The sequence below is a fragment of the Panicum virgatum genome, chromosome 6K (assembly GCF_016808335.1).
Source record: "Panicum virgatum strain AP13 chromosome 6K, P.virgatum_v5, whole genome shotgun sequence".
Lineage (NCBI taxonomy): Eukaryota > Viridiplantae > Streptophyta > Magnoliopsida > Poales > Poaceae > Panicum > Panicum virgatum.
Window position 1 is genome coordinate 43,864,393 of NC_053141.1, and position 11,705 is coordinate 43,876,097.

Below are 11,705 nucleotides of genomic sequence, written 5' to 3' on the forward strand. Positions count from 1 at the left end.
GATCCACGAGATGCCTACATCCCCAGCTGGATGATGCACCTGTACTGTGTTTCTAAAAAAAAAAACAGAAACCTTACCACCGCACCGCACGAGCATTTTCGACAGTGAAACTTCATAAATAGCCGTGCATCATCGAGCTTAGTGTAAAATTTGATGCAGAGAAATCTGCTCACCTAGGTTCAAATTCTCTAATCGAACAATAGCTTACACTTTCTACTTTTTTTTCTGAAGTTTAACCTGCAGTATTTTTTTTCAAAGGTAGTCAGCGTGTCTCTCGACACGAATTTGATTGCTCAATCTCTCGAATATGTTATAGGAATAGGGTTGTAAGGGGGCGAAGCTAGAGCTAAATCAAAGAAGTGCATTGTTCATAGTGATAAATATTGAGTTTTTTTTTTTGGTGGCTCTTGTAGCGTGAAATGAATGTGCATGCTCCCTTTAAGTAAATCAAAGCTTTTGAATCCCTTTAAGTAAATTTATGCTAATATTCATATAAGTATGCTCCAAACTTTTGAGCTTGCTAGATCACCTGCTATGTGCATGCTGCACAGATAATTAATCTGTTACCAGCCTGCTATACTCCATCAATTAATTACTTTGATCAAGAAGATGGCCGCGGCCGGACAATTAGCAGAGGAGGAGGGGCGATGGGCAACAGCCACCGGCCGGCACCGTGTGATCCGGGCGCCATTGGTGATCGAGTTAAGCATGCATGAGGAGAAGTTCTTTACGAGCAATGCATGAGCCAATGATACTATTGTATGGTATGGGGCCCCGATACGCATCCCATGCCGACTGCCTGCGCAGAAAACTAGTACGTAGCACCTGGCCGGAACACGTACGCATCCCGGCATCCGTACGTCGTCCTCGCAACGGCACTACCCGTACACGGCGTGCTCGTGGCACCGCCGTGCCGGCCGCTGGGCGTTGGCGATGACCCGGCCGAGCGAGACGTACGCGCGCGGGCGTGAATTGACAAGGAGCCGTACTCCATTGCCGCGCCACACCGGCCGGAACGCCGCACGCCGGCGGCGACCCGCGACGCATGCGCCTGCCGGGGCTTATCGAGATCTCGTCGTCGTCGGGCAGCAGGTTCCGCGCGCACGGGGACACGGCAGTACGGCACGCACGTTGAAGGCACAAGCTAACATGTCGAGCGCGGCTGGCGGCGTGGCGACGACTCATCCGATCCATGCCCACGTGCACGCGGCGGCCTGCGGCCTGCCAGCGCGCGCCCGCCGGGCGACCGTCGCCGCTGCCAGCTAGCGGCCGGCGGCCGGAAGAAGCACAGTGGCGACGACGCAAGCTCGGCGCGGACAACGCGTGGTGCGTCCGTGCATGCCGCAGGCAGCAGGCGGGTAACGTGTTGATCCGGCCGGATCGTCCTCGACCGCGCCCCCCGGAGACGATGCTACGGCTAAGCCCTCGGCCCTCCCTTTTTCGAATCCTTTCAGCTACCAGCGGTCTCAAAAGATAGATATATATTCCCTCCATTCCAAATTAAAAGAATGCAACTCTCTTTAAAATTTATATCACCAATATATAGATTTGGTATAAAGGTATATTACATGATCAATACTCATTTTGTACTATTTTATATAAATTTAACTAAATTTAAACTTTTTGAATGTTTGGAAGCGAGAGTTCCAATTTTTTAAGAATGAAGTATATGTTGTATGTGTATATATAAGTATATGAGTAAATTTCACTGTAGGGCCATAAACTTTTCCCGAAGTCCCATCTAGGTCCATCAACTTTTAAATGGGTCATTTAGGTCCACGATCTATTTAAACGTTGCTGTGGAGGTCCAAATGCCTACACGGAGGTTTCTCTTGCCTACGTGGATCGTCCAGCGTGGAGGCTGGGTCATGCGAGCTGTTAGATGCCTGGTTTTATTTTGCAATCGTCTGGAAGGCCTATTCCTCCAACCACTGCCGCCAAATCTGGAAGGGTGTCAAGACCATCGGCCAAGAGGAAGGCTATAGAACAATCAACAAAGAAGAAGGGTACTGAACCGGCAACTAAAAAAAAGTATTCTGGAGCAGCAGCAAAGAAGAAGGCTGGATAGTAAGGTCCGAGATGGAGGCTGGCCAATATTTTGTGGATGATAGTTGTCTTTTGTGTAGTTATATACACCTGCAAGCATCTTCTGCGGATGATACTTGTCTTTTGTAAATGGCAATGTTGCCTTTTTGTGTCATATTTAGGTAAAGCTACCACCTGAAACTACAAACATGATGGCATATCAGATAGTTTATCCTGTAAGATGAAACTACTACTACATTATGCAATGCAACGCATTGTATAACTTGCTTCTCATAGTATTGTCACTGCATTTCAAATGATCAGATAGATAGAACTTGCATTCATTCAAACAAAGATATGAACGGAAGAAGTCCATGGAGGGCTGCATTGCAAAATAAACCAGGCGTCCAACAGCTCGCATGACCCAGCCTCCACGCTGGACAATCCACGTAGGCAAGAGAAGCCTCCGTGTAGGCATTTGGACCTCTACAGCAACGCTTAAATAGATTGTGGACTTAAATGACCGATTTAAAAGTTGATGGACCTAGACGGGACTTTGGGAAAAGTTTATCACACCATCGCTTTGCGGCGCTGATGTACCTGATGTTGATGGGTGTCCTCACAGCACGAGCATTTTTTTTCTTTTTTTAGTACAGTACAACACAGACGCTCACAACACGCACGCACACTCATCCCTATGAACATACGTACGCAAACTCTACCCCTATGAGCACTTCCGAAGGACTGGACCGGCAGATTTGGAGATTTCCGAAGTCACTATTGGCGCTCTCACAACACTCACGCACACTCATCCGTATGAACACACGTACGCAAACTCTACCCCTACGAGCACCTCCGAAGAACTGAACAGGCAGATATGGAGATTCCCGAAGTCACTATTGGCACCTCGTTGTCGCCGGGAACGTCACTTAACACTTAATGCATAATGCCGGAAAATTCTGAAATAAATCTAGAAAAATGCGAGTACCCATGCCAAGTCGAAGATTTGAAGCAGGGTGAGTATGTTTTACCACAAGAGATCTAACCATTTGATCTAAGATCAGTTCGCCTCGCAGCACAAGCGTTGCGTGTGACGCGTGGTGCGTACAAGATCAACGCACGAGGTAGGCGTGCTAATTAAAATATAATTGCCATGTACTGTACTCGTGGCGTAGCCATCCGTGTCTGTTTGGAACCTCATGAGATTCAATCAATCCTCCGACCGTCTCATCAAACGGCGGGTCCAACAACATGCCGCGGCATCAGACTTGTGGTGCGCGACTTGTTCGTCACCGCACCCCCGTTTGCATCCGGCAGGCCTACTTTGGACCTACGCATGAGATGTTTAGTTACTAATTAGAAATATTAAATATAAATTAATAATAAAAATAATTACATAACCTCTATACTAATTAGCAATATGAATCAATCTCTACTATTTCAAGTGAGCAATGATTCCACAGTCCCAATCAAAATTCTAATAGGAACCTACATAAATCAATCGAATATTGCTAGTGAACCTGGACAATTAATTGAAATTCCGATCAGAACCTGGACAATTAATACCTAACGAAGTCACGACACTGACTTGTACACGAAATAGCACAGAATTGATAGTCTCATATAAATCTGGGTAAAATTTATATTACCCGTATCAACGCATGAGCACTATGCTAGTGAAGTCTAATGAGCAGTCCATGTGTTGCTACAGTAAACATGTGCTAACTATAAATTAATTAGACTTAATTGATCTATCTCACGAATCAGCCATATACTTGTGCAACTAGTTTTATAATTTGCTCACATTTGGTGCTCCTAATAGCCTAGTTACCGAAATATCCAATGTTCCCCTTTCAGCGCTAATCTAGCACGTGTGCAGCCCGTGGTAGGTGTGCTATGGCCCTAACCAAACAGACCCAAGAAAGGCTCTCTCCTGCTCTAACTGATAGTGAGGTGGACACCACGTGTAACGCCAGCATGCCGGTGACCCCGCTGAAGTGTCCAGAGCCCAGTGACTTCACCTCATGCACTACTATATCAGTAGCAGTACTGGAAAATCAAGCGCTCTGATGGTGCCGCGGCACAAGCTAACAATTTTTAGATTAACTTATAATGGTAGAACATAACAATAACAAATTAAAAAAAAAAGCGTTAGCCCGATAACGATATCTCCTCCCCTTCCTCCTTCCCTCCACACGTTTCCAGAGCCAGAGGGCCGCCGATGGGCCCACGCCGGATCGCTCGCGTCGCGAGGCTCCTCGGCGCGCCGCGGGCCCGACAGGCCTCGTGCCCTCGTGGGTGGGTCTCTCGTGGGCCCTCGTGCCAGCGGTAAGCGCACCGGGCTCCGCGGGAGGGTTGGGTTCCACTCCGCCGCTATTAAAAGGGCCCGCGCCGGCCGCTGCCGGCCTCGTGGCCGCCCGCGTCCCGAGGAGCTTCCCGAGACAGCCGCTCCTCCGCCGGCCTCCTCCTCCCACCTCCTCGCGGCTCGCGGCGCGGCCATCCATCCCACCCCCGGAGCACACCCCCGACCACTGGCACCTCGCGCCACGCCCCCCCGACCACCGCCACCGCCGCCTTTGACTCGTTGACCGACAAGTGTGAGCGCCGCCGGCCATGGATGCGCGCCGCAAGCTGGGGCAGCAGGGCGCCGCCGCGGTGCCGCCGGCGGCGGCCCGGCTGCCGAGGGTGCAGGCCGGGGACGCGCTGCCGCTGCCGATCCGGCACACCAACCTCATCTTCTCGGCCCTGTTCGCGGTCTCGCTCGCCTACCTGATGCGCCGCTGGCGCGAGAAGATCCGCAGCTCCACGCCGCTCCACGCCGTGGGGCTCGCCGAGATGCTCGCCATCTTCGGGCTCATCGCCTCGCTCATCTACCTCCTCAGTTTCTTCGGCATCGCCTTCGTGCAGTCCATCGTCTCCTCCAGCGACGAGGACGAGGACTTCCTCGGCGTCGGGGCCGGGGCTCCGGCGCCGCCCGCCCCGTGCGCGCTGCTGGGGAGCCCCGCCGCCGCGCCCGAGAAAATGCCGGAGGAGGACGAGGAGATCGTCGCCGCGGTCGTCGCCGGGAAGATCCCGTCCTACGTGCTCGAGACCAGGCTCGGGGACTGCCGCCGCGCCGCGGGGATCCGGCGCGAGGCGGTGCGCAGGATCACGGGGAGGGAGATCGAGGGGCTCCCGCTCGACGGCTTCGACTATTCCTCCGTCCTGGGCCAGTGCATCGAGCTGCCGGTCGGGTACGTGCAGCTGCCCGTCGGCGTCGCCGGGCCGCTCCTGCTCGACGGCCAGAGGTACTACGTGCCCATGGCCACAACCGAGGGCTGCCTCGTCGCCAGCACTAACCGCGGATGCAAGGCCATCGCGGAGTCTGGCGGCGCCACCAGCGTCGTGCTCCGCGACGGGATGACCCGCGCTCCCGTCGCCCGCCTCCCCACCGCGCGCCGCGCCGCCGAGGTCAGGGCGTTCCTCGAGGATCCTGACAATTTTGAGACGCTCTCCATGGTTTTCAACAGGTGAATCCCGAAACTTCAAAAAGGGGACAAATTTGCTTGATAGCTGATGCCGCAACTGCGTGTGTACGTTTAATCCCAATGGCCTTTTTGACTCGTGCGTCTGGAGTGCGACAGATGACACTAGATTAGCACGCAACTAATGTTCGACGACCCTGGCGTGCTAATCTAGTGTCATCTGTCGCACTCCAGACGCACGAGTCAAAAAGGCCATTGGGATTAAACGTACACACGCAACTAATGTTCGACGACCCTGGTGGAAGATACCTATGTCTTAATCAAAACCACCTTTTCTTCTCATCTCGTTGTTTCTCTTTTTGCAAGGTTTTGAAATTGTGATGGCACTGGAGTAATAATGATATGAGTATGACGTGATGGTTGAATATGAACAGGTCAAGCAGGTTCGCTAGGCTGCAGGGGGTGCAGTGCGCGATGGCAGGCAGGAACTTGTACATGAGATTCACCTCAAGCACAGGGGACGCCATGGGTATGAACATGATCTCAAAGGGCGTGCAGAATGTGCTGGATTTCCTTCAGGATGACTTCCCTGACATGGATGTCATTAGCATCTCAGGTTCGCTTTGCTGTCCTGCTTTGGATAAGTCGAATCTCAGTCCCCTGAATCACTCCTGACTGCTTGATGCTTGCAAATTTCAGTGCATTATTCGATTGCTAATAAGTAAATCCTAATTTCCTTGCCGCGTTTAATGTGAAGTGGATATAGCCCCCCTAAAATTCTTCATCACTTGCTCTTGTACTTGCCTGCAAATGCCATCATGTTTGAAATCAGACCATGCTGAAAATACCTCCAAAAAAAAAAGATCATGCTGAATAGTCTTTTGTGAACAATAAGTTATAAAGACTGGTAATTCAAATACTAGTACCAAGTACTACTTGTCCTGTCGAATTACTGAGGGAAACATGAGTAAAGGATATTGGCTTGTTCAATTCAGCTCTACCTTTTCAAACTTGGATGGTCAGTGAAACCAACATGGCATGACATATGTATTTCTAGTACTTCTTCATTTTTGTGTTGCTCGTCACTATGAATAGGATGTAGAAAGTGACAGAAAGGGCATTTGTAATGTCCTCTTGGTACAATGATACTGCACATAAACCAATACTGACTTTGACAGTATTGACTAAACTTACTCTTAATACTTAATAGGTAGAACTACCTTTTCTTGATCGTCATGCATACTACTAGAGTGTTCAGGAGAAAGCACACAAGCTACCTTTACTCATGTTAGCAGCCTTTATATGCCATGTTTTTCTTTTTTTTTCCTCGAACACGCAGGAGAGCTCTGTATCTTTGTATTAAGAGGAAAAAAGGGGTTGGTCCAAATTACAGAGTCCAGTTCCTCTCCTTGGACCAGAGAGAGGGCTGCAGAAACATGCTATAACTATTACATAAAAAGGAATACACTAGGACCTGACCACATCGCACTTAATCGCTTACACTTGTTCTACCATCCACCCCGGGTCCAAGGTTTTGGACCCGAGGAGGATGGTAGAACAAGTGTAAGCGGTTAAGTGTGATGTGGTCAGGCCCTAGTGTTCTTGTGGCCATCTTTTTCTTATTTGACTATACTAGTAAATACCTGATTTCATTAGCATAATGTTTTAAAAGCACAAGAAAGAATATTTTAAGCCGGCGCATCACTAGTTCGCCACTACCAAGTTGGCAGCTTTGCGTGCTATGACGTGCTGGTCAGACCTAATTCCATAAGCATAATTTTGTACATCAAACGACTGTACATAATTGTAGATACAAGAGCCCAGAACATATTTAAAATTGTATTTATTTTATTTTCCCAAGATAATCAATATCTTTTGGTCCTGAAATCAGGTAACTTTTGCTCTGACAAGAAGCCCGCTGCTGTGAATTGGATCGAAGGGCGTGGGAAGTCTGTGGTTTGTGAGGCGGTTATCAAGGAGGAAGTGGTGAAAAAGGTTCTAAAAACCGATGTGCAGTCACTAGTTGAGCTGAACACGATCAAGAATCTTGCTGGCTCTGCTATTGCTGGAGCTCTTGGGGGTTTCAACGCTCACGCGAGCAATATCGTAACAGCCATCTTCATTGCCACTGGCCAGGATCCTGCACAGAATGTAGAAAGCTCTCACTGCATCACAATGCTGGAACCCATAAATGATGGAAAAGATCTTCACATCTCTGTCACAATGCCATCTATCGAGGTACGCAACAATGCTCTCGTTTGTATGAAAGTGCTAGCATATCTGGGTCTTGTGTTGGCGATATTCTTTGCCTACATTATGATTGGTCCCACTTTGATTTTGTTCTGCAACAAATGCTCTGCACGTATCTTATGGTCCCCAATGGGTTATAATACTTAACTTGCGCATCCTTTTCCATGAATAATTGACCTTTAAAATCTCTTGAGCATTTCCATCTAGCAAGTTCCTTTGTTCATAAAGAAAAGGCGACATAATGAATGCTGATATTGTGCCAAACTGGAACCTTGTATTTTAGTTCTACACTGGTAGGGCAAACAGAGTTGGTGTGGCTGGAAACCAATGTGCTTTGTCCTACTTATAAGTTGTAGTCTAGCTATATGAGTGATTTTTTCTAGAGAGTTTATTTATTAGGTTTGACTACATTTCTTTGTCGGCATGGTCAGCTGCTTTGATCCCAAAGGATATTTTTCTTTTGGGGTGTGTTTAAATCCCACAAAACTCCAAACTTTCCATCACATCGAAATCACATCGAAACATTAAATATAGCAAATGACCCATGCATGGAGTACTAAATGTAGGTAAATAAAAAAACTAATTGCATAGTTTTGATGTACGTTGCGAGACGAATCTTTTGAGCCTAGTTAGGTCATGGTAGGACAATATTTACCACAAACAAACGAAAAGTGCTACAGTGTGCTACAGTGTCCGATGTGACTTTTTCTACCACCTTTTCGCGGATCTAAACACGCCCCTGGTCCCAACAGAAGGGAATCTTTTATTTTTGTTTTCCGGTTCATCTCGTCTCTTATGATGATGTTAGGATGAGGCACATTATTGTAGTGTCTTTTCTTTGTTGATTATGATGGCATAACCCAGTATTGAGGCGCCTCAGATTGTTTGTTTAACACCCTTTGAAATTATGCTCCCAGTATACAATGATCATCATGCTCTGAATGTTTCTGAAATGCAGGTGGGCACAGTTGGGGGAGGGACTCAGCTGGCTTCCCAGTCAGCATGCCTAGACCTCCTTGGCGTGAAAGGCGCGAACCGGGAGTCCCCCGGATCAAACGCGAGGCTGCTGGCCACCGTAGTGGCCGGCGGGGTTCTCGCCGGGGAGCTATCCCTCCTGTCCGCACTCGCTTCTGGCCAGCTCGTGAAGAGCCACATGAAGTACAACAGATCCAGCAAGGACATGTCCAAGATCGTGCCTTGATCCTGGACTTGGATCGTCGCAGGGGGAAGATGGACGGATCCGGATAGTGAAAATGCCGTGGAATAAGTTTTTCATGTCCGGTGGAAGCGCAGAGGTGGGGTTGGAAGGACTGGGCATGGACAGGGCAGAGGTTGTTTGACACCTGGTCACTTTCCCAAGAGCCAAAAGAAGAATTCACCGTCAACATCAAGTGAGCTGCGAACAGTGTGCATCAAGCGAAACCGTCAAGATTGTGAATTGGCCAGGTCCTTGTTCTGGAGCTGACCCATTTCTTTCTTGACGCCGGCCACTCCAACTCGGTCATGAAACCCTGCCACCGCCGTCCCCTGCGCGCTGACCACCGGAGAAGCGAGCTAACCAACCTCCTCTGTGTTTCGTGTTCATAAAAGCTTTGATCACCTTGGTGCAGAAAGCGTTGTTGTTATTGTTGTAGGCCCTTGTTAGATCTCTCGCCCCTTGCTTCAGGAAGCAGCAGCTTGTGAACCTTTTTCTATTCCCCCTTTAAGATCTGTATCTATTATTTTTCTCTCTATCTCTTCTCGTTGTTTGACCCGTTTTCGCAATCGAATCTTCTAATATCGAAACCTGGGTTCATTCCCCGGCACTAGAGCATGTCACGTCGCGTCCTCTCCTCGATTGTCCGATTGGGCGCGCGGACAGTCCAGATCTTGCATTTGCCGATTGTTTTGCAAAAGGGTCCTCAAACTTTAACGAAATCAACTCGTGGTTCATCCTCCTCTCTTAGTTTTTTTTACAAACAAACCTCATCTTTCAGCAAAATCTTGAGAAACCCCATTCCAAACTCTCCTCCCTCCCTCCTCTTGCGGCCCTCTCCCTCCCTCCTCTCGCCACTGCCCCTTCTGCATAGGGCGGCGTGCCGCGTCTGCCGGCGCCCCAGCGTTGGGGAGCGACGCGCAGCTCCGGCTCTGGCGCGAGGGCGCACCAGCGGGTCGAGCTCGGCTGGGGCGTCGACGCGGTTTGTTGATGAGTGCAGCGTGCGTGCCTCCCTCCAGCTCCCCCTCCCGCTCCTCATCCTCGGCGCCCTGCTCCTAGCCGCGGCCGCCGCATTCTCCCTCGCCGCCGCCGAGGCTGTCGCACAGTGCGAGGCCCGCGCGGGGAGGCAAGATACCGAGGCCCAAGCGGAGGCAGAGACGCGCGGCATGGGGACCAGATGGCCGTGCCGGAGGCCGGCGACAGAGGGCAATGCGACGCCGCTTGCCGCCCCGCCCACCGGCTCCATCTGCTCAGCCGCAAACGTCATTCCCCCTCGCCTCTCTTTGCCGGCGACCGCATCTGGGCTCAAGTAGTCTGCGTAAGCCGCCGGCGACGTTCCCCCTCGCCTTTGCCACTCGCGCCTCCCTTCGCTAGCGACCTCGTCCGAGCTCAAGTAGTCTGCGCACCGAGGGTAACTGCTGCTGCACCAGGATTGGCCACCGACACCAGTTCCAAGCGAGCACGTACCTATCCTCATCCACTACCTCAAGGAAGAAGGGCCCTCCATCTAATCTGAAGTCCTGAACTACCATCGCCGATTTAGCTGCGCTCATCCGCGCAACCAGCAGGATATATTAGCGAGGTAACATCATAAGCTTTCCCTTGATTCAATTTAGCACCATTCGGACTAACTTTTGTTTGATGAATTTGTCGATTTTGGCAGTTATGCAGTTCTGAGATTGCATCTTTATACAATAGGAACATATTAAGTGCAAACCAATCTCTTCGTGCAAACTATAAAAACTTCAATCTGAACCATCGGATCAAGATCCAAGGGAAGGGGCACAGGAGGGTGGGAGTGGAGATTTGCAAAAGTGTGATTACTCAATCCAAGAGCGGGTCCAGATTGGAAAATTACCCAATTCACCATGCCCCTTGGATGTTGATCCGATGGCCCAGTTTGAAGTTTCCATAATTTGCACGGAGAGATTGATTTGCACCTAATACGTTCCCTTATACAATAACTCAATGCTTTGTGTAACTCCAAATTCTGAATAGACATTCAGTTTTCCCCCATTAATAATTAGACAACATTTGACATCTCGTAAATAAGCATACATTCGGATGGTTCTGATACAAGGTAAATATAATTCAGGATACAAAATTAACCCTCATGCTGTTACCCTTTATTTTAGAGAAAATAAAATGTTTCAGCATATCAATATCGTACGTCGTAATAACCAATTTATTTTACTACCTTCATTTTTTGTGGTGTATTATCAAATCAGTACAAATCAGAACATCCAATGCATTACTTGGCACAAGTCCATCATGATTTATGACAAGGACCTATTCAAACTATCTCTGAACTTTCCTTATTGCTTTCCGTATATGCTAGGTTCTGAATAAGTCAGCTTATTTCTCATATATTTCTGGGGGGCACCGAGGTGCTATCCTCTGTAGAGATGTTTAAGGTTATAGTGATAGTGATAGATGATAATATTTGGTAACTTTGCAAATGTCATTTCATGGCACCTTCTATCCATATATGAATCAGCATTTTTAAAGAGTAGGGATGAAAAATAAAATAAGCCTTTTCTGAGGTGTACAACTGAGAAATGAGTTGGGCATACTTAATCTTCCAATGTATGTATATATGTTTTGTATACTGCAAATGAAACAAAATGAAGTGTTTACATGTTCATCTATCTGCTTGTACTCTAAAATTTAAAAATACAAGTTGTGAACTACACTTTCTTTTATTCAGTAATTCTGAATTAGTTGACTTGGGGATTACATTTTCTTTCATCCAATAATCCTGACTCAATTGA

General features: G+C 48.7%; 1 protein-coding gene across 1 annotated transcript; it reads left to right on the forward strand.

The window, feature by feature from the left end:
• Window positions 1–4,433: 4,433 nt before the first annotated feature.
• Window positions 4,434–9,544, forward strand: LOC120712834 (3-hydroxy-3-methylglutaryl-coenzyme A reductase). Its single transcript, XM_039998728.1, has 4 exons — window positions 4,434–5,534; window positions 5,924–6,105; window positions 7,381–7,727; window positions 8,698–9,544. The coding sequence occupies exons 1-4, from the start codon at window positions 4,639–4,641 to the stop codon at window positions 8,938–8,940; spliced, it is 1,668 nt and encodes a 555-aa protein (XP_039854662.1). The 5' UTR covers window positions 4,434–4,638; the 3' UTR covers window positions 8,941–9,544.
• Window positions 9,545–11,705: the final 2,161 nt, after the last annotated feature.